At 41.0% G+C, this 23,250-nt stretch overlaps 1 protein-coding gene across 2 annotated transcripts; it reads right to left on the minus strand.

The window, feature by feature from the left end:
• Positions 1 to 1,914: 1,914 nt before the first annotated feature.
• TSPAN16 (tetraspanin 16) lies at positions 1,915 to 21,438 on the minus strand. 2 transcript variants are annotated; one of them, XM_069083202.1, is made up of 7 exons: positions 21,382 to 21,438; positions 20,515 to 20,721; positions 18,671 to 18,745; positions 8,223 to 8,330; positions 7,082 to 7,219; positions 6,383 to 6,466; positions 1,915 to 2,114 (listed from the first exon to the last, which is right to left on the minus strand). In XM_069083202.1, exons 1-7 carry the CDS (start codon positions 21,436 to 21,438, stop codon positions 2,052 to 2,054), a joined length of 732 nt encoding a protein of 243 aa, XP_068939303.1. In that variant the 3' UTR covers positions 1,915 to 2,051. The 2 variants fall into 2 exon arrangements, 1 of the variants encoding a protein (XP_068939303.1); XR_011167414.1 differs by lacking the exons at positions 6,383 to 6,466; positions 7,082 to 7,219; positions 8,223 to 8,330; ... (1 more) ...; positions 20,515 to 20,721; positions 21,382 to 21,438 and adding an exon at positions 4,475 to 4,580.
• Between the last annotated feature and the right edge of the window lie 1,812 nt (positions 21,439 to 23,250).

Raw genomic sequence — 23,250 nt, forward strand, 5'->3', positions numbered from 1 at the left:
AACACTGGTCCCTGATCTCAAGGAATTTTTCTCCACCATCCACATCCCCCTTTGAACTTCTTTTTATGAGTTGGATTGTAAGCTCCCTGAGGGCAGGGATTGTCATGCCTTTCTATCCCCAGCACTTAGTAAAGGGGCCTGTGCCCGTGTAGGCCCTTAATAAATGTTTATTGCCTCTGTGACTGACAAAGGAGAACTGGTGAAAAGAATGCATTTCGATACAGAAAGATTGGCGGGTCATGAGAACTCTAACTGCTGGAGAGAGCCTACGTACTCCCTGCACTAAGAGAACTCCATGTGAATCACACAGGTTGGGCGTGTCTACATGTGTCCTTGGAGAGACTATCCGTAATCTTTGGAGTACAAAAAACATTTCAAACTAGGTGAGTGAGAAAATTACAGGACCACAGATTCCGAGCTGGTGGGGAGTGTGGGACACGTTGGGGGCGCTATTGGGAGAGCAGTACGCAGAATGTGAGGAGGGGGACATGCGTGTGAGATAGAGTACCTTGGGTATGTGGACTCTGGTTGCAAAGGAGAATTGCGTGGGGCTGGGGAGCAAGCCCTGAGAGGAGTGGGGGATCATCCTGGCCGCCACCCCAAGTAGCTGGGGGCCACCTCTCTGTATTTTCCCTCCTCTTTAAGACCCCCTCGGGTCTTAATCGTGAGCCTATGGCAAGGCAGAGATTCGCTCTCCCTTCCCTAGGGCATGAGGGTAAGCACTGAGCTCAGGGCTGGGGGCATAGCATCAGAAGAGCCAAAGGCCTGGAGATTCAGCAGGAGCACCTATCTACCTGCGAGCCCAGGCCCGCCCCCACATGCCACCTAGCGGCTTCCCGAAAAACTACAGGTAGCCAGGCGGGTGGGTGAGTGACAGTTCGTTATTAGAGGCCGCGCCCCGCTGCCACTCGCACACTAGGGCACCCCAGTCCAGCCTCACGCCCCGCGAAGGAGCTTTTGAACTCTTGAAGAGCCACGCGTGCTCACTTCACCCGATTAGCCTGTCTTGCCTTGACTGAGTTTGGGGCGAGGTGGGGGAGGGGGAAGGAGGGGAGGTGTCCTTGAGTGGAACAGTCCAAATGCAGGGAAGCGTCGAAGATGAGCTTAAGGTCAAGGAAGTCCTCTCTCAGAGTAAGAGTACCCAGGGTATCCGTTTAAGGAAGAAAATGGTGCCTCCTCCCCCAAAACCCATTACCTTTCGATCTGATTCCCCTCAAAGGTATGACTAGGGTAAGGAAACACTTCCTTTAATTTTTTTTCTTGTTTCAAGAAGAATATGGTTTGAATCCTGCCTCAGAGATGCTGTGTGACCATGGGCAAATCACATGGACTTCTCTGAGCTTCAGGGTGCAACTCTACCAAATGGGTGTAATAATAGAATCCGTTTCACAGAGTTGTTGAGAATCATATAGAAAATCATGTGTAAAGGTGCTTTGCAATCCTTAAAGGGCTGTATAAATGACAGCTATTATTACTTGCAGGTTTCATCAAAGCTCTCCATAAATTCAGCCACTGTGATTATTGTCTTTTACCCCACTCCAAATTCTTTACTGTCAAAGCCAAAGTGCAAAAGTTTTGTAAAAAGAGACCAACACTGTGTTTAGAAATCAAGCTCATTCATTACAGCCAGGAGACACTAACCAGCCGCCACCCATACACCTTTACAAAACTTTGAACTTTCCAGAAGTCCAAAGAAAAGGCACACAAGAACACTTTCCAGTCCAAGGGTAAGTTTGAGACAGCTCCATTAAAATGGTTGTTGTGTTTCTTTTTTTTTTTTTAAAAGGAAATGATGTTTAAATGATGTTAATAACTTTTAGTGAAAGTAAACTCTTACAATGTTCCAGTCCTAGAGAATAAATATCCCATCCCATCAACATCCATTATCTGGTGAAAAGAAATGCATGGTACCCATTCTTCATCTTTGCTGCTCCAAGCTGAATACTTAGCATTATTTATTAATACAAAGTAGCATTTCTCATGCAGTAAACATCATTGCTTAGATATGTGCTGTTCTCACAGCAGGGAGGAAGGCGGTACCAGCAGAGATCTCAGTCGTATGAAATGTCATCAATTTTAAAAAACAGGATCATGGAGACCACCATGGCTGCCATCTGAAGAGGGAGAAGAGCACAGCAATACCATCTTCAATGTGGGGTTTGATTTGGACTTGAAAATTAGCCTAGAATTACATTGGAATAATTTTGGAAAATGTACCCTACACAACGAAGAGAGTCAACCTCCACCCTTTAGCAATTTTCTGTCTCAATCCATTTCCCCACAAGCCTGCTAAAACTGGCCTCCAAGGTGGCTGGTAGCTCTTAACTGCTGAATCCAATGGCCTTCTCATTTCCTGGACATCTCGATACTTTTTGATACTATTGGCCCTCCTTCTTCCTAGACTTTCTTCTCCCTTGGCTTCCCTGACCTTTCTCCTTCATCCTTGTTCTCTTTCTACCTGTCTGCTCCTTCTCAGGCTCCTCTGCTGATCTATCTTCCTCTAGGCTCTGCCCTAGTAACTCTTCTCTCACTACACCTTCTCTTGAATTGCTAATCAGCTCCTGTGTATCATCTTGAGGCATCTGTATATACAGCCTCAGTCTCTCTCCTGAACCCCAGTCCTGTCTCATCATGTACCTGCTGGTTAGCTCCTCCTTGACTTTCCTCAAACATTCCAAGCCCAACATGGCTAAAATGAAACTCATTACGTTTTCCTAATCTTGCTCTTCCTTCAGACATCTGTATCTCTGAGTCACCACCTTCCCAGTAATCCAGATTTACAATCATCCCTGACCCACCCTTCTCACCCTCAGCTCCCAAATCCAAGCTATTGCCCAATTCCAATATTTCTCATATCCAACTCCTTTTCTCCAGTGTCTCCAGTCACCTAGACACCTTCATCAGGCCTTCATAATTTCTCACCTAGACTGTTGTAGTACTTCCCTAATTGGTCTTCCTGGTTTTAGTCTCTCCCCTCCTCAAATACATTCTCTACACAGCTGCCATTCCCCCCCCACACACACACCTCCTCCTTCACTCCAGGTAATGTTGAAAAGGTGGCCTTTCTTGCTAAGGCAAATCCTCTACATGCACCTGATCCCATCCCCTTCTGTCTTCTCCAGCAGATTGTCCCCACTATCATCCCCACTCTTTCTTTAATACTCTTAGCCCTCTTGGTTCCTTCCCTGCTGCCTACAAACACTTTGGAGCCTCTTTCATTCTTAAAAAACTCACTAGATCCTCCTATTTGCCTCTTCCATTCTCTTTTCCTTCCCCTGCCCCTTCTCAGTCATACTTCTTAAAAATGTTGTCTACACTCAGTTCCTCCACATCATTCAACTGCAACTGCTCTCTCCAAAGTTACTAGAGCTCTCTTAATTAGCAGATCCAATGGTGTTCTCTCAGTTTTCATCATTGACCTCTGCAGAAGTTGACATGGTTGACCACCTTCTCCTATTGGATACCTTTTCCCCTCAGATTTTCATGGCCCTGCTCCCTATTGGTTATTCTACCAGGCTGACTACTCCATCTCCATCTTCTTTGCAGGGTTACCATCCTGCTCCCTAACTCTGGATCTACCCCCAAGTCTGTATCCCGGACCATCTTCTCTTTTCTCTCTCTAGATCTTCCATTTCTGCAATCTCACCAGTTCCCATAATCATCTCATACCAATGACTCCCACCTCTGTACATCCATTTGTACTCTCTTTTAAAAGTTCTAGTCTCACATTACTGCCTCTCAGACTTTTCCATAGATGTCCCATTTTTGTTGTTGTTATCGAGTTATTTCAGTCATGTCCAACTCTCTGCTAGACACAATTTGGGGTTTTCTTGGCAAAGATACCGGAGTGATTTGCCATTTCCTTCTCCAGCTCATTTTACAGATGAGGAAACTGAAGGAAACAAGATTAAGTGACTTGCCACAGCTAGAAAGTATCTGAGGCCATATTTGAACTCCATGCCTGACACTCCCATAGGAGTCTCAATCTTAATGTGTCCACAGTAGAGCTCATTATCTTTCCTCCCAGACCTCTCCCTCTTCCTAACACCACTATTTCTATTAAAGGCACCTTCCAATCAGTTAGGCTGACTCAGTGTTGCTAATTGTACATGTATAACCTATATCAGATTACTTGTGCTCTTGGGGAGAAGGAAAGGAGAAAAATTTGGAAATCAAAATCTTATTAAAAAATGAATGTTGAAAATGCCCTTTACATGCAATTGGGAAAATATAAAATACTATTTGCATAAAAAAACTCTCACTTAAAAAAAAAGAAATTCAATGTTGTCTTAGCCTCCTCTCTCCTTCACCCCACCCCCAACCATTTAGTTGCCGAATACTATGGAATCTACCTCCATAACATCTCTCACACGTGTCCCCTTCTCTCCATTTACAGCCTCCATCATAGTTCATGCCCTCATCACCTTTCACCCATACCAGTTCCAAGAGTCTAGTAATTGTCTAGTAACCTCACCTACATTTTCTCCCCTCTCCAATCCATGTGCCACGTAGCTGCCAAATTATTCTTGAAGTACTGGTTTGACTGGTTTGAACCCTTCTCCTCCCCTGCAAAAAGCCCCAACAATTCCCTCTACCTCTAAGATCAGGCACAAGCTTGACTATCATTGAGAACCCTGAACAGGTGGAAGCAGGAACAATGCTGGAAAGTCTGACACCAGCTGGCTTTTCCAGGATTGTTGCACAGGGCTCTTCTTCAGACATGCTGGGCTCTGGTCAAATAAGTTTTATTGCTGCTGTTCATACACGACATTCCACTTCCCACATCTGTCCCCTAGCTTAGGCTGACCCCTGTGCCCAGACTACTCCTCCTGCTCATTTTTACCTCCCCAAATCCCTAGCTTGGGCCTTCATCTGAGGCCACGTAAGGTTTATCCCCAATCCCTGCCAAAATTATAGGCTATCTCATGTATATGTGTATCTGTACATATACATTGTATATGTATGTGTGTATGCGTGTATGTATACATATTGAGAGAGAGAGAGTATTTACCTGTGTACATATTGATACTCTCTTAATAAAATGTAAGCTCCCCAAGGCCAGGAACTACTTGGATTTTATCTTACCATCCCCAACATTTAGCACAGTATATATACATAGCAAGGGCCTAAAAATTCTTGTCGAATGAGTGGATGAATGAATGGTCCTGCACAGCTAGGAAAAGCCACCAGTATAGGCTGGTTTAGAGAGGCTGATCACCAGAGCGTTGACTGTCAGCTGATGAAGGTTTGGGTTTCAGCAGCTTCTAGGAAGAACTGTGAACTCTGTTGGTGAAACTGGTGAAACTGCAGATCATGGAATCACAGATGTAGAAATGTAAGGGACTTCAGAGAGAATCAAGTCCAAACCAGATGAGGAAATTGAGGCCCAGAGAGACAAAGGCCAAGATCATATAGGTAGGAGATGGTAGAGATAAGATTCAAACCCAGATCCTCTGACTTCAGATCCAGTGTGCTTTTCATTATACTATGTAGCCCCCTTTTGGTTTTTTAAGTATGTGACTATATATCTTGCTGCTCCTTTAGTTTAGGCAGGATGTGGGCCCCTGAATATTAGGGTATTAAAGCTCAGGGAGAGGCAATAGACTCTTCTAAATAATAAGGCAGCTAGGTGTCACAGTGGATGGAGTGCCTGGTCTGGAGTCAAGAAGATTCATTTCCCTGGGTTCAAATCTGGCCTCAGACACTTACTAGCTGTGTGACCCTGGGCAAGTCACTTAACTCTGTTTGCCTCAGTTTCCTCATCTGGAAAAGGAAATGGCAAACCAATCCTTTGCCAAGAAAACCCCAAATTGGGTCACATAAGAATTGGATGCAACTGAAAGATGACTGAACAACACAAAGTAATAGTTTTTCTCTTTAGTTTTCTTGAATTTTTTGTTGTTCTTGTCTGTTTTCTTTCACAACATGACTATTATGGATATGTTTTACATGACTACACATGTATAACCTATAATGAAATGCTTATCTTCTCAATGAGGGGGGGGTGAGGAGGGAGGAAGAGGGAGAGATTAGAACTCAAAGTTTTAAAGACAAATGTAAAAAATTGTTTTTACATGTAACTGGGGGAAGATAAAATATCAAATAAAAAATGATAATTTGTCTTCCACAGGGACCATTTTGATTTTTTTGTAATTACACTTAATCTGGCTTATTTCTCTATCCCTGAGAGGTTGTCTGCCCTGACGTGAAGCCTTAACCTATGCCCCAGTTGCTACTCTTTCAGTATTACTGAAAAATTCATAACTACAAGGCAGAACATAATTGAGTACCATTCCTCAGGGCTCCAAATTAAATACACCTCCAAAATTTCCTTTAGCAATCACAAACAAAACTTTGCCAAATGTGAGAAGAAAACACATACCTCAAAGACTAAAATTCCCAACCCAACACCTCCAATAAACTTTCCATTGTCTTTCAGGGAATTCTTCAGTTTCTCTAAGCAGCCCTAGAATTAAAAAAAAAGAACAGATCAATACCTTCCCCTCCACCTCCAAGCAAATCATAAGACATTTGATTTTGTATTCTAACAGGTAAAAGCAATAACAATACTTTAAGTATGTTTTAAAATCTAAATTGTCTGATATCAACAGAGCCCTAACTAGTAATTTTTCTATGAGGCTAGTATGGAGCTTACACTCATATGGGCAGGAGTCAGATCTTCCAGAATATAAGATAATTTCTTACAGTTTTATGTGCATGTAGCGTGTCCGAATGCCACACATTGAGAGATGAATTTCTTCTTGCCCCACTTAAGCCAAGAGTCTAGCCCAGGCCATTCCAGGGTCAACCTTTGCCTCTTGCCACCCTTGAGTGACCTTTTTTATGGACCTAATTTTGACCCTGCATCTGCTTCAGATGCCCTACTAACTGAACTTGGTACTCATTCTTCTGAATTTTCCCTCCATCTCCTTCCCACTTTCCCACCTCAAACCAGGAAGCCTTAAGTCAGCTTGCCCACACAGCCATGACCATGTTAATAAACAGCAGAGTCCAGACCAGGAATCTTTTCTTCAAAAAAAAATGTTTTTTTAGAAAATTAGTATTATGTCTCTATGCTTACCTCCTTGGAATGATCAATGCCATACTCCTGGCAAGGTGAATCATATTTGCAGCAAAATTTAGGATAGAGGCCACCAGTTTGATTGTGGTATCTAGAGCCACTGAAATCAGTATAGTTATGGAATCCACAGCAGTGAAGCTAAGAAGAAAGAAAACTAATTTATGGGTCCTAAACTTCTCAGATAGAGCTGAGCCTTGCTTACCTAGAACAATATCTATTACTAAAATCCCCATCTGGATAGATACATTATTAGTAAGAGAAAAGGGAATAAGCATTTCTTTAGGGCCAGTTATATAAATATTATCTCATTTGATCTTCACAAAAACCCTGCTATTATTCCTCCCATTTTACAGTTGGAGAAACTGAGGCAGATAGCAGTCAAGTGAACTGCTCAGGGTCACACAGCTTGTAAGAGTCTGAGGCTGCATCTGAACTCAAGTCTTCCTGACTCCAGACCTGATTCTCTATCTACTGTACCACCTAGTTGCCCAATAGCCCTTCTCATTTGTATAAGGTTGAAACTTTTCTAAGTGTTTTCCATTTATCATCTGTTCTCTTATTTGCCCCTCACTATAATCCTGTAAGGTAGCCAAGGTCAGAATGATTATCCCCATTTTCTAGATTAGGAAACTGAGTCCAAGAGAAGGTAAGTGGAGTTACCATCATGTGATACAGCGTCATAGAATTGGAGAAGGTTTGAGAGATCCTTAAGTCCAACCTTGTTTTATTGTTCAGGAGACCGAGTCTCCATTAGGTGAAATGATTCTGCCCAGATCACACAGGAGGTAAGTGGAAAGGTAGGGATCAATTCAGGTCTCCTGACTCCCAGTCCAGTGCCCTATCTGCTTCCACCATCACCCCACTTCCTGACAAGATCATAGTCCCTGAAATAAATCAGCTGTATAATGTCAGCCCTAACCCGTGAGGCCTGGATTCCTTCCTCTCAGCATCAATTATGAAAGTATTCTACTGCCTAAGAGGCTTTTCTGCCAACCAGGCTGGTTATCGAAAAGAGGATTTTTGTTTTCATTTTTCCAGTAGGGCTTCTTCCATGAGTGTCAAATGGCCTTTCCTGGTCAGGCAGGCAAAGTCCGTCCATTCCTGGCCACCAGAGAGCATCTCTCGGGATGGCTTAGCTTACCTCCCTCATGGTGGCATTCCACATTCTTGTGATTTCTTTTTCCTTGTCATAGGACTCTTGTAGTGTGCCAACTGCCCAAGAATCAATGTGTGTGAAGAGCACACTTGCCTGGAATGAAGGTATATAACTTTCCATGATTATATGCACGGTGATATATGTTGGCTATAAACTAACACATCTCAACCAACACTCAGCACAGTGCTTTCAAACAGTAGGCACTTAATAAATGAATTGAATTGAAACAACAGTGCATGCTTTGCAAGCCAGAGAGCTCAGTAATTCAATTCTGTGCTCAATTCCACAGATAAATGCTTCCTGTGGTAGGCTCTGGGGTCACATAGACAAACACAAAATATTCCTAAGCCCTCAAGGAGCTTACCCTCTACTGGTAAGATTTATACAAATAAGGAAATTAAAATATATATACAGAGTAAGCATAAGGTAATTTCAGAGGGAGGAAGAATGCTAACATCTAGGAGATCATAAAAGGTCTATGGGAAGACAGGGATTGAAAAATAGGTAAGTAACCATAAATGATAACAGCTTAATTCAGTGATTTGAATTAAGTGATATGATATTGAACATATATTCTGTGACCAGCTACGCATTAGATAATAATAGCTAACATATATATCTTTAAGGTTTGCAAAGTACTTTAGAAAGTCTATCACATTTTATACTCATAATGACCCTGGGATATAGGTATTATTTTCTCCATTTTGCAGATGAGGAAACTGAGGTTGCCTTATTATTCCACCAAAACTTCTTTCCAAAGTTATCAATGATCTCTTAGTTGCCAAATCCAAAGGCCTTTTCTCAATCCTCATTCTCCTTGACCTTTCTGCAGCCTTTGACATGGTTGATCACTCTCTCCACCTTAATACTCTCTTTCCTCATTTTTTGGGACACCATCCTCTCCTGGTTCTTTTCCTACCTATATGACCTTTCCTACTTTCTATCCTTGGCTGGATCCTCATCCAGATCATGCCTTCTAACCATAGGTGTCCCTCAGGCCTCTGCCCTGGGCTCTCTTCTCTTTTCTCTCTGTACTACTTAGTAATCTCAACTCCCATGGATTTAATGACCATTTCTATACTGATGATTCTCAAATCTGCCTTTCCTGCCCCAATCTGTCTGCCACCTTCCAGTCTTGCATCTCCAACTGCCATTCAGATATCTCTAACTGGATATCCAGCAGGCTTCTTAAATGCAATATGTCCAAAACAGAACTCATTATCTTTCCCCCTAAAACTTCCCCATCTCCTACCTTCCCTATTACTGTAGAGGTCAACACCATAATTCCTGTCCCTCAAACTCACAACTTAGGAGGCATTCTGGATTTCTCACTATCTCTCATCCCCCATATCCATATTGCCAAGTCCTGTCAATCTCCCCTTCACAGCAGCTCTTAAATATGTCCCCCAGAACACAGGCCCCCTCTTGGTGCAGACCCTCATCACCTAATGCCTGGTTTATTACAATAACACAGTAATGTGTCTGCCTGCCCCAAGTCTCTCCCCATTCCATCCTCTATTCAGTCACTAAAGCGATTCTCCTAAAACATAGTTCTGATCATGTCACCCCCCCCCCATTCAATAAACTCCAGTGACTGGCTCCCTATCACCTTCAGGAGCACATAGAAAATGCAGGATGTATGGGAAAATTTCCTAACAATCAGAGTTGTCCAAAGGGCATTTAAAAAGGGCATTTAAAACCCTTCATAACCTAACCCCTTTCTACCTTTCCAGTCGCCTTACACCTTACCTCCCAGCACATACTCCTTGGTCTGGTGACACTGGCCTACTTTCTGTTTCACAAACAAGACACTCCATTTCTCAGCTCCAGGCTCTCTGGCTGACCCCATGCCTGGAATGCTATCCCTTCACCCCTCTGACTACTGACCTCTCTGGCTTCCTTTAAGTCCCAACTAAAATTCCACTCTCTACAGGAAGCCTTCCACAATCCTTAATTCTACTGCCTTCCTTCTTTTAATTAATTATTTCCTATTTTTATTATTTCCTGAATATATCTTGCTTTGTGTACATTTGTTTGCATGTTGTCTCCTCCATTAGACTGTAAGCTCTTCAAGGACAAGCACTGACTTTTGACGTGCACCTGGCACGTTTTTATTGTCAGGTTGTTTTGTTTTTTCAGTTAAGTCTCTCTGTGATCTTATTTGATGAAGATACTGAAGTAATTTGCCATTTCCTTCTCCAGTTCACTTTACAGATGAGGAAAATGAGGCAAAAAAGGTTAAATGACTTGTCTAGGGTCACACAGCTAGTTAGTGTCTGAGGCCAGATTTGAACCCAGGAAGATGAGGCCAGGCACTCTCTCCATTTCACCACCTATCCTGGCACATAGTAGGCACTTAATAGCTGTTTATTGATTAATATGAAGTGACTTGCTCAGGGTCACACAGCTAGTAACTATCTGAGGCCAGATTTGAACTTGGGTCTTCCTGGCTCCAGGTTCAGCACTCTGACCACTGGATATTGTGAAAGATTCAGAAGCCCTCAGTGAGCTCCCAGTCTGGCCAGCAATGCTAGATTCCCACAGAATCACATACTAGCAGAGCTAGTAGGGACGTGGAAGATCATCTGGTCCACCTTCCTACCTCACAGTGCCTGATTTGTACATGACAGAGAGAACCTCAGGGGGGATAAATGCCCTAGAATTCAGCCACATTATAGAGCTTAATGCTCATACTCTTTTAGAAAAACCCCATGGAACTCTGAGTTCATAAGAGGTAACATCTAGTCCAGTCCCCCAAAGCAGGAATACCCTCAGGACAGGGGATTTTAACCGGTCTTTGTGTCCTGGATCTTGCAGGCAGTCCATTGAAGCCTACAGACCCATTCTTAGAATAACGTTTTTAAATGCACAAAATAAAACACAGCATGTTAGAAAGGAAGCCAATTATACTGAAATACAGTCATCAAAAAAATTTTTTTTAAGTTCCCAGACCCCAAATTAAGAGCTCCTGCTCTATCTACAGCCTCTTTGTCAGCAACGCAGGGGAGCTGAGCTGTGGGAATAAGAAGACAGCAGCTGCTACCCATTGTCCTTACAAGGCAATTGTCCTGAATTTCCTATGTGGAGGTTGCTTATAGGCAAGTTAAAAAGCAGGGAGAGCCTGGGTCTCTGAGCTGGTTTCCACTAAACAGTTCTTTATGCTATAAAGCTGGTTATGTGTGTGAGGGGGGTTGTCTAAGTGACTTAAAAATAAGTCCCTTTTGTAGCAGAGAACTTCTCTTCCCAGCTCTGAGGGTGTTCTTTTACAGCTTTCTCTGTTTGTGTTTGAGTCTTGGTTTTCTGATGGGTGTGTGTCTGTGTGTGTATGTCTGTGTGTGTGCTTGTGTGTGTGTCTGTGTATGTGTCTGTGTGTTCTATGCATTGGGCAGTATTGCTAGCCACCTAAGATCTTGGGTACAAATACCAATGAGTTTCGATGATTATGACTCTAGAGACAGCTGTGTTCTGGACAACATTTTCTGAGTCTTTCCCTGTTCTCTTAGATACACTGGCATTGGAGGCTGGGGGACCTTGACATGGTGCTTGAATCCCTTCAAAGATGGAGGCATTTGATGCTTATTGGACAGCTCTGTAATTACAAAGCTCTTCCTTGTATGGAACTGAAATCTACTTTCTTATTGGTCCTAGTTCTAAGTCATATAGAATGAACTCCTAAGTCATATAGAATATTACTTCCTTCTTCCAAAGATACACGTTCAGTTTTTTGAAGACAGTACTCATTTATCTCTAAAGCCAGGATAATAGAATTTAAGAGATGGAAGAGAGATGTATAAGGCTATCTTGTCCATGCCATATTTGGAAACAAATCACCCTTACAACACACCCCATTATAACCTACTTTCCAACATGTTCCAGGTTCTGCTTGTAAACCTCCAGAGAGGGGGAACCCACTGCCAACTGAGGCAGCCCATTCCATCTTTGGACAACTCTGATTGTTAGGAAATTTTCCCATGCATCAAGTTTAAATTTGCCTCTTGATAATTCTCATTTATTGCTCCTATTTCAGCCCTCTGGCACCAGTCTTTCTTCAAAAAAAGTTAGACCTTTAAGAACTTAAAAAGAACTCTCATGTGTCTTCTACTGACCAAATATTGCTTCATTTCCTTCAACTGACCTTCACATGGCATGGCCTGGACGTCCTTTACCATCCTGCTTCTGAACATCCTACAGCCAATCAGTGTCCCTCTTAAACTGTGTTATCCCGAAATGAAGGGATCAACCCAGATGGGTCTGGCCAGAGAAGAGTATGGCAGGACAGTCACCTCCCTATTCCTGGAAGGTATATATCTCCTCATGCAGCCCAAGATTAGGTTTGCTCTTTTGGCCACCATATCACAGCATTGCCTCATATTTACTTTCCAGTTGACTCAACCCCCAGATATATATATATATATATATATATATATATATATATATATATATCTTTTTTTGGAAGGCAATTGGGGTTAAGTGACTTGTCCAAGGTCACACGGCTAGTTTTTGTATTAAGTGTCTGAGGCCGGATTTGAACTCAGGACCTCCTGACTCCAGGGCTGGTGCTCTATTCACTGCTCCACCTAGCCACCCCAAACCCCAGATAGTTTTAAGATACACTGATGCTGACTATTCTTTTGGTTTTGTTTTTTTCTTTCTCATAGTCCCTCCCATTCATTCTAATTCTTCTATACAATATGACTAATGTGAAAATATGTTTAATAGGAATGTAAATGTAGAGCCTATATCAGATTGCATTCCATCTTGGAGTGGGGGAAGGAGAAGGAGGGGGAGAAAATTTAAAACTTATGGAAGTGAATGTTGAAAACTAAAAATAAATTAACTTTAAAAAAATAAGTACACTGCTGTCCAATGCATTATCAAATAGGAATATTAACCTGCACACATCAGACAAAACACTAAGCCTATGCGTGGTATATATGTAGCCTATAATTTTGTCATTTTAATACCTAGACAAAACAGTATCTGATACATTCTTGTAGAATGTCCACATGATACAACATTCTGGCACACCTTACTTAGACAAGAGGTCACTAAGGTAGGTTCCAGCCTGGTTAGGACTACTGAAAAGTTTGAAGTGCTTCCAAAGTTAATTCATTTTCACTTGATGACATAAGCATACTGTGTTTGAACATCAGTAAGAGATCTCTTGGATTTATGCAGCAGCATATATTTCAGAGAATAAAACCACCTTGATGGTGATTAGACTACTTACGAACAAAAACAGATCTAATCAGAAACCTGGGATAATCCTAAAGAACTCTACTGTTAGGATGTTGGGAAAGATCTGCTTAGAATAGTCTTTCTGTTCTCTGCCTCACCTCCCAAACCTCCAAACAACTAGGTTACTCAGAATTATGACAATCAGATACTGGCAAGGAAGAAAATGGTGATATGCTGAACAGAAACCACTTAAATGCCACATGTCTTGATAATGTAGTATTTCCACAACTCTTTCTGTTTAAAACTAATAAAAATAAACATAAGACTTTCCAATAAAGAAAATATATACTGTACATCTTCTTCAGGTACTTATGAAGTATGTTTACAAAGCTTTATACTTATCTCCATTGAGTTTCATCTTATTAGACTTGGCCTAGAGTTCCAGCCTATCGAGATCTTTTCAGTTCCCAATTTTCTTCCACCCAGTGTGCTAATTATCCCTTTTGCTTTATGTCATCTGCAAATGTGATGATCATGTCACCTATGATTTTAACTAGGTCATTGATAAAGATGTTAAACAGCATAGGGTCAAGTATAGATTCCAGGAGTACTCCACATCCTTAGGGGCTCTCCCTAGTTCCTTCACTTGTCCTTCAGGTGAAATGTTATCTAGACCCTTCACCATTTTAGGAATGCCTTGTGCCTCCTAAACACCTTGCTTAAGAGACAGGAACTAAAAGCCAGATCAGCCAGGATCATGTAGGCAGACATTATTACATTGGAGTTGACTTCCTAGCTTAACTTCCCAACCTGGTACATGCTGAGTGTAGGTGCCAAAATTGGCAAACCATAATTCAGACTGATGTAGACAGCCATTCACACCCTCCCTCACAATATGATGACAACACAGGCCAAGGAGACCTCAGACAAAGTACCACACAAATACTACCTCAGGCCTTCAAGACTTCAGGTATCTCTTCCCCACAAGAGCTCCCCACTCTCACTCCAAGTCTCTCCCTCTCTACAAGTGTCCTATCACCACAATGTTCCTGTTTATTTTTTATTTTATTTTTAATTCTGAATTTAAATACCAAAAAAGAGCATTGCCATATACACAGCAGAACACAACAAAAGGATTGCATGTGAAACCATAAATCTAAATTTTATGCTGCTGGCTTTGAAAAAATATACAATAATTCCATATTTTACTTTCAAAAGTGACCTGCTTATCTGTGCTTCCTTCTGAACTTCCTTCTGTTCTTTTCCATGCATTTAAAAAATTTTTCAGTGGCTTTCTCCTTTTTTTTTTTGATGTTACTATTATTAAGCTCACATCTCCTCCCCAATCCTCCCATTAAAAATTAAGAGAAATGAAAAAAAATTGAAACAATTAAGAATAGTCAGGTAAAACACTAAAATTTGATACTATAATATTTTCATTTAAAATTTTTTCAATTTTTTTATCTTTTTTAATTAGTGAAAACCTGCCTTCTCACTCTCCTACCTCCTCCCCTCTTCCCATTGAGAAAGAAATAAAAACAAAATCCCTGCTACAAAAATGTATAGCTAAGCAAAACAAATCTTCCTACTAGCTATGAAAAAAAAAGTATGTCTCAGTCTGACTCTGAGTCCATGCCCTCTCTGTCGGGGAGGTCAGTAGCCTGTTCCATCAGTCCCCTGGATTTTGTGGTTGATCATTGTATTGATCAAAGTTCTAAAGTCTTTCAAAGTGGCTTAAAACTTGACATTATAAAGAAAAACAACTTTGAAAGACTCACCCATTAGCCATGTACAAAAAATATACCTGGAGTCTATCACCCCTATGTCAAGAGGCGAGTAACATGCCTCCTTATAGATCCTCTGGAGGTACAGTAGATCACTGCAGTGATCAGATTTCTTAAAGCTATCAAAGTTGTTTTTCTTTGTCCTAGTATAAATAGTTCTTCTGGTTCTACTCACTTCATGCTGCATCATTTGATACCATCCAAGACTCCCTGAAATAATCTTTTGTAATTTCTTATGTGGTGATATTCCATTATTTTCATTTGCCACAACTTACTCAGTCATTCTACAAGTGATAGGCACCCTTAATATTCCAGTTCTTTTCTTTTTTCCTCCTTTTTAATTTCCCCTTCAGGATCAGGAAATTTATTTTGCTTGCAGCTATTCCCCCCTCAGCATTTTCTTCCCTCTTAACACCACCCTACCCATCCCTTTTTGTTTCCCTATTGAGTCTGATATATTTCTACACCAGGCTGTTCATGTTTGTGTGTGTTGATTATGCTTTATTTCAGATAAGTAGGTTAATTTGATACACAAAAGAGAATATTTACAAAGGGTTTAGTGCAGTTCTTTGCACATAGTAGATACTTAATAAGTGCTTATTCTCTCCCCTTCCCCTTTCCTCACCTCTTATACTCATTTCTCAAGTATTCCAATTACAAGAAATAGCAAATCATACCCCATTCTTCCTCTACACTAATTTGTTCCATTTACCCTTCCTTTTTTCTTTCCCCTCTTAAAACTCTCAAACAAAACCAATCTACCTCCAGGACCTCTGTTTTTCTTATTTAATTCCTTCAATACCCTTTGAAGACATTAAGGTTCTAAAGAAACACTTGTTTATTCTTCCCCATTTAAGATGTTATCACTACATCATCATTGTTACAATAAATTTACTTTTCTAAGTTTCATCATATGTTAGGATTTCAAATTCCTACTCAGTTCTGGTCTTTTCATGAGAAATGCTTGGAAGTTCTCTTTTCCACTAAAGATTCATTTCCCCCTCTGTAGAGTTATATTCTGCTTTGCAGGATAAGTTATTCTTGATTGATTACAAGCCTATGTCTTTTGCCTTTTGCAAATGTCTTATTCCAAGATCTCCTCTGGTTTTGAGTAGAATCTGCCAGGTCTTGTGGAATCCTAATTGGTTACTTGGTACATGAATTGTTTCTTTCTAGATGCTTGTGGTATTTTTTTTCTTCAACTTTGGAGCTTTGGATTTTGCCTATGAAATGACATTCTTGGGGTTTTTTCTTTTGTTTTATTTTCAGGTGATGATCAATGCATTTTTCCTTTGTTACTTTGCCTCTTGGTTCTAATAAATCTGAAGTTTTTGTTTAGTCTTGAAATATGGTTTCCAGGCTTTTTTAAAATCCTAGTTTTCAAGGAGCCCATTGATTCTTAAATTCTAGGTTTTATATTTTCTTCTTTATCCAGTCTTTTGATTTATAGTTCTTGTTGTCTCAATGGGCTATTGATTTGTTTGGTCTATTGCAGTTTTCAAGAAGTACATTTCTTGGGTAAGGTTTACTACTTTGTCTTCTAAGCTATTTCTTCTCTTTTCAATTCTTTTCTCTATAATTTTTATTTTGTTTTTAAATCTTTTGCTTCATTTCTTCTAGGCATTCATGTAGTCTTCATGGAGAATCTTTTTTCCCCCTTTGTTTGAAATTATTACAAGAGTTCTTATTTTGGTGGATCTCCAGATTGACAACAATCAGCCCTCCCTCATTGAAAGCAAAGTCAACTGCAAGCCAAATCATCATCTCCCTGATGTCATGGTCCTCTTCAAGAACGAAGGACAAACACAACAACAAGAATGATTTGTTTTCTTTGATTTACTCACGTCTCCAGCTTTAGTTCCTAAATTGTGCTACAACCAGTCTCTGTCCCCTGCAAGAATTTTGCATGGAGTGTTGGCACTGCTTGGCTCACATTAAGTCCCCTAAGATTCTGCATTGATGTCTTCTTGACAAGTTTAGACAGCCCCTAGATCTTTGAGGCTCAGAATGCTGTATCTTCAGTGCCCTCTCTCATATCTCAGGACAGGATGCTAGTGTTCTAGGAGTCCCTGGGCTCCTGGGCTGTTCACGTCAGCACTGCTCTGATTTTAACCACTCCTGGGGCTTCCAAGGTCCCCACTCTAGAGCTTTATGACCCATCCTGGGGCTTTCTTAGGGGGCCCTCCACTGTCATTGCTTCTGAACCTAGAATCTCACAGTCTGCATATGTCCCTGGTCTGTTTCTGTTTGCACTGGGAGGATGTGGGCTTGTTTGCCTGTGCCAGCATTGAGTTTGCTGGCTTCCCCCATTGAGTTTGCCTGCTACCCCCTGTTCTGTTGCTGTTGAGCTTCTGGCTGATTTTTATGTAGTTCTGGGGTGGATGAAGACACTTAATATAGTATCTTACTATGTTACATTATTCAACCTAGTACAAATAATTTCAAGGTTTTTCTGGAGTAAGTATGTGAGAGTTGGATGATCTGCCTCTGTTCAGGAAGCCATTTTGTCTAGAAGTCTCTACCACACTCCCCACACCAAACTTTCTCACCATTTTAATGGTTACCTTTTGTGATAGTAAAAAATTGGAAACAAAGTGGGTGCCAGTTGATTGAGAAAAGACTGAACAAATTGCAATTTAATGATATCATACAATATGAAATAATGAATAAGAGAAAATCAAAGAAACATAGAAAGACTTATATGAGCAAATGCAGAGTGAAGTAAGCAGATCTGAAGAAACAATATCCACAATGACTACAGTAATGTAGATAAAAATAAGACTAAAAGGCAGTGAGAGTGACTAATTACAATAACATATATAAGGAAATTTATAACCCAGAGGACCTAGCTTAGAACATTAATTCATTTCCATTTTTAAAAGTTTAAGAGATAAATACATTGGAGAATAAATTACCACCCAGACACATAAAAGAATAATAAAAATGGTTGCTTTCTGCTCCCATCACCACTCATAACAACTTCCTGGAACTTCCAAATGTCTTTGCTGAAACACTGGTGCAATTTATCACACCATTTATTAACTGTTCCCTTAGAACTTTCCACAGTAGACCCCTTCACCTCCCAGACTTCCAACATCCCAATCTCTTGATTCATAATCTTAGTCACAGCCCATCTCCTCACAACAGCTAGCCTTCTGTAAGAATTTTTAAGGCATGTCAACCTTGAAGAACATATAAGAAAATGCAAATGCACTATCCCCTCTCTTTTTTTTTCAGAAGTGAGGAACTATGAAGGTGGATATACTGTTAAGTTTTGTTGAATTGCTCCTTTCCCCCACTCTTTTTTATTATAAGACATAGCTTATTGGGAGGGTGGGAGGATATTTTCAGAAATTAAGTTGATGTAAAAACCAAGAGATTTAAATTAAATTTTAAAAAAATTTAAAAAGAGATATAGGGTATAGTCTTCCCACTCTTAACATAAGTCAAAACTAAACTCTGAACACTTACAATTGAGGAGAAGACCAGGATGATTATAGCACTCGCCATCTTGACCATGAAGATGATCAATATAATGATGAAGAACTAGAAGAAAGAGATCTGGTCACTGCTATTGGTCACACATTGACTTCTAGAACCACTATATTGGTCCTATGAGTCCTACTCATTGGTAGCAATGCTTCTGAATAAATAAGAAAAATATACCCATTGGCCAATTCCTTAATGTCTTAGTTGGTCTCTTGAGTAACACCATTCCTACCTAGATTCTGGTGTCAGTGAAGCCAAATAAATAGCAAGCATTTCCTTGCCCTAAACTTTAAAAGAAGCCTTGAATCCATGGAAGGCCACAGGGATGAATCTAGGCAATTCAAAAATGACAATAGTCACTAGAGAAAGAAAGGACTTACCTTCTTATAACATGTTCTCATCCAAAACAATAACTAGGAACTTTTGTACCTGGATCAAGAGGCATAAAACATGCCCCCAAATCAACTTTTGTGTGAAAAATGTTTTGTAAATATGTTCATATAGTTCTGGGTTCATCTTGGCACGTAGACTCCCAAATATTTTATATTGTCTACAGTTACTTTAAATGGAATTTCTCTGTCTGTCTCTTGCTGCTGAGCTTTGTCAGTAACATGTAGAAATGTCAATGATTTCTGTGGGTTTGTTTTATATCCTGCAACTTCGCTAAAGTAGTTAATTATTTCAAGTAGTTTTTTAGTTGATTTTCTAGTATTCTCTACCATCATATCATATGCAAAGAGTGATAGCTTTGTTTTCTCATAGCCTATTGTAATTCCTTCTATTTCTTTCTCTTCTTTTATAGCTAAAGCTAATATTTTTCATACAATAGTAAGTAAGAATGGGGATAATAGACCTCCTTGTTTCACCCCTGATCTTACTGGAAAGGCTTCTAGTTTATCCCCATAACATATCCCCATTGCTGATGGCTTTAGATAGATGCTATTTATCATTTCAAGCATTGAAACTATTGATTCCTATGCTTTCCAGTGTTTTTAATGGAAATGGGTGTTGTATTTTGTCAAAAGTTTTTTCTGCATCTATTGAGATAATCATATGATTTATGTTAATTTTTTATTGATATAGTCAATTATCCTGATAGTTTTCCTAATATTGAATCAGCCCTTCACTCCTGGTATAAACCCCACCTGGTCATAGTATATTTTCCTTGTGATAAGTTGCTGTAATCTCTTGGATAATATTTTATTTTAAAATTTTACATCTATATTCATTAGGGAACTCAGTCTCTAATTTTCTTTCTCTGTTCAAATCAACTTTTCAAAACGAATTTTGGGTTGGGGGATTGAGTGAAGGAGAACACTGAGAAGTGGGGGAGAGGACAGGTGACAGTCTAGTGAGAATCTCAGCTAAGCATGACCACTGTGGGGGAAAAGCATGGTCTTTTGAGCCCTATTTTGACTAATTATTTTTGCTAAGTAAGCACTAAGTTTAGTTGTTTCCATGCTAACGAAGGACTGTAAGTGCTACCAATATCCTCTAAAAGTTCAGCACCTGGAGCAAAGCCTCAGTTGCCCCATCCTCATTACAACTCTACTTGCACATACAAGGTCCAAAGATGATGCTATTCACTCATCTTCCCTGTGACACACTTGCTGTGTTATTCCTCTAGCAGGAGAATGAGCTACATTGACTCATCCTCACTCTGGGGACCTATGAGAAAAGTAGCTGCTTGACCCTAGCAGGGCTTGGGCTTAATGACAGTTCCTCTGCCCAAAGCTACTTAGGAATGGAACCCAGAACTTGCTACTAAATGTTAACCAGGTTCAAATATGCCGAATTTTCAGACCCAACATCCTCCTTCTACCTACCAGCAATAGCAGGCTTTTGTTTTCCCTTATGGCTCCCCAGCAGCCCAGGATTCCCAGGAACAAGAGGATGCTGCCAATGATGATGCAGAGATATTTGACAACCACCAGCTGAGTGAATGGTGAGACTGTAGCCCCCAGATGGTCAACAAAGGAGCTTCCATTTATTTTCAAACACAAGCCAATGCCCAAGAGTCCCAATCCCCCAAACTGGGGAGGAGAACAAGGGAGAAAATGGGGGGGGGGAAGGCTTTCATTAGTATTTTGATACTGGAGAAAGAAATATCTTTATCAGAAAACTTCCTATCTGTGTCCAGCTCTACCTCCTTCAACTCCAGGACTAGGGAAATTTTCCTTGCTTCCCTGGATTGGAATTTGGAAGCAGAAGTGGTGACTAGCTGTCTAAGTGTTCCCAGGGTGTTGGCCACTCTGAACAAGCCACAGAAAATTGGGCTCACTCCCCCAACTCATCCTCCAACCATTCCCCTCAAGCACAAGTATTGCCTAGTACATCTATTCCCAAAGAAAGCCTATGATGAAGACTTTCAGAAGAGAGAGAGCAGAATGGAAACAGATGATAGAAAAGGGATTTGAATGCAAGAGCCACCAGAAGGGTATGAGTTGAGTGTCCAATGACCCTAGCCTGGAAGATGGTGAACTCTGACCCATAGATTTCCCTCACATGAGTGGTCCCTCCCATCTGAGCCAGGAAGAATCTCTGTAACCTGCAGGCTCAGGCAGAATGAAGGGATATAAGGAAGCCTTTGCTACAGGGGGCTTCTCAGAAATTCCCCCTTGCCTGGAATATGTCTAGGCTAAATAGAGGGCAAGGAGGGCACAGACAAAATCTCTTCTTTGTCTCATACTCACAAATATGATGCTGTTAAAAAGAAATATCAGGATTTTTAGGAGAGAAAAAAGAGCCATCTTCCTCTGTTTGAAGCCCGGGAGATGGCTATGCTAATTCTGTATCTCCAAAGATCAGCCTCTGGCTTTCCAGGAAATCTGCAGGACAGCAGCCTGGATAGAGGTAGAAGGTCAAGGTTTGCAGCAGGGTGCCCACAGTGCAGGAAGGTAGGACAGATGAGATGGTGACCTTCAGTGCTGCTCGTTTCCTGGCTTCAGGGCCTTCCCAGACCATCAACCTGTAAGAGACCATACTCCAGTTTCAATGATGGCCAGTAGCTTATCTGACCCTGGGCTCCTACACCTGTTCATTATCTAAGGGTGATCCCCTTTCCTGGGGGCTCTCCAGCCCTGCTCTAGTGGGATGGGGTCAAGGCTTCCTCTAGCTGGTGACTGACACTCTCTGGATAAATGGAGTCCTCTCAGTTTGCCTTCCTCCTATCAATCACCTAAATACAATAGGGTCAAAGATTCTTTTTACTAATCTTGAGGTCAGGAACAAATAAAAAAGGAAACAAAAATAAAGAATAGTGTCACCCATTTCTTAAGCATTTTCCAATTTCTCCCAACAATCATATGAAGTACCTAAGACAAGTATTATCATTCCTGTTTTTAAAATGGGAAAAACTGAGGCACAAAGAGGTCAAGTGACTCACCCAGGGTCACACAGTTAGTGTCAGGGCCAGGGCTAGAATTCAGGTCTGGTGACACCAAAACTAGAATCCCTTGCACTGTACCTCACACTAATGCAGTGTTTGTAGGCTCATTTACAGAGAGAAAGATGGTAGACTAAAAAGAATGCTATATTTAGAGGTAGAAGAACAGGGTTCAAATTCTATCTTTGCTACTAATTAGCTGGGTGAGCTTTAACACATCCCTTAACCTCTCTAAGCCTCTTGCAGAATTGAAGAGGTTGAGCCAGACGTCCAGTAAGGTCACTTCCAGCTCCAAATCTATCCTCTTCTTAGTCATGGGGGTAGTAAAAAGAGCCCTGAATTTTGTGTCAGGAGACCTGGGCTAAAATCTTTTAGCTGCTATTTTCATGATCCATTCTTTCTCTCTCTGGATCTCAGTTTTCTCATCTATAAAATGGGTGGATTAGACTTCACTAGATTTCTAAATCATATACCTTCTAGTTCTACATCTTAGGATTCTGGGTATGGCACAATCTCCACCCACACGAAGGTGAGGTGAGACTTAACCAGAGAAGGAATCATGGGCATCCTGGTTGGTGACCCAGGAGGCAAACCTTCTGCTTTGCCTTCAAGCTGAGCTGAACCACAAGTGTGACTTGACATCACTGCTTAGGAAAACCAATTAGATGGTTTTCCTCCAACTGGCCACAGCAGGCTGAGTGCCCAGGGACTAAACAATGGCCACTCATTGTTTCCATGGTGAAGGCGAAGATTTCTCCCCACACAGGTCTTTGAGAGAAAGGAGTAAGTCATTCCTCCAGTGTTCCCAGCCAGCCTCTGCTTGATTTTCTCTCTACCTGACCAGTCTTTCTCATCTATAAAATGGGACTAATACTCTCTGCATGGCTGGGAGGGAAGTGCTTTCAAGATACCTTGCATCCTGCCTCATTCATTCTTTGTGTGTCCTAAAGAAGTAGGTGTGTGTTCTCAGTTGCCCTTTGAGGGTGGAGAAAAAAGGACACAGCTGTGAATGAAGAAGTTATAGCTGAAACTGTTCAAGCTCTCTTTGTGGTGGCATAGAACTGGAAATTGCAGGGATGCCCATCAGTTGGGGAATGGCTGGACAAGTTGTGATATATGATGGAGATGGAATACTACTGTGCTATAAGAAATAATGAGCTCGATGGTCTTAGAAAAA

This window comes from Petaurus breviceps, unplaced genomic scaffold, assembly GCF_028583685.1.
Source record: "Petaurus breviceps papuanus isolate PSGF00001 unplaced genomic scaffold, PetGlider_PUasm1.0 172, whole genome shotgun sequence".
Classification (NCBI taxonomy): domain Eukaryota; kingdom Metazoa; phylum Chordata; class Mammalia; order Diprotodontia; family Petauridae; genus Petaurus; species Petaurus breviceps.

Coding starts and splice junctions, on each gene's coding strand:
- TSPAN16 (XM_069083202.1), bottom strand. CDS start 21,438: ATGGCTCTTTTTTCTCTCCTAAAAATCCTGATATTTCTTTTTAACAGC. Junction 8,331..18,670: donor TCCTGGTCTTCTCCTCAATT/GTAAGTGTTCAG, acceptor CCTTCATTCCAG/GCAAGTGTGCTCTTCACACA. Junction 7,220..8,222: donor GGAATGCCACCATGAGGGAG/GTAAGCTAAGCC, acceptor CTTTCTTCTTAG/CTTCACTGCTGTGGATTCCA.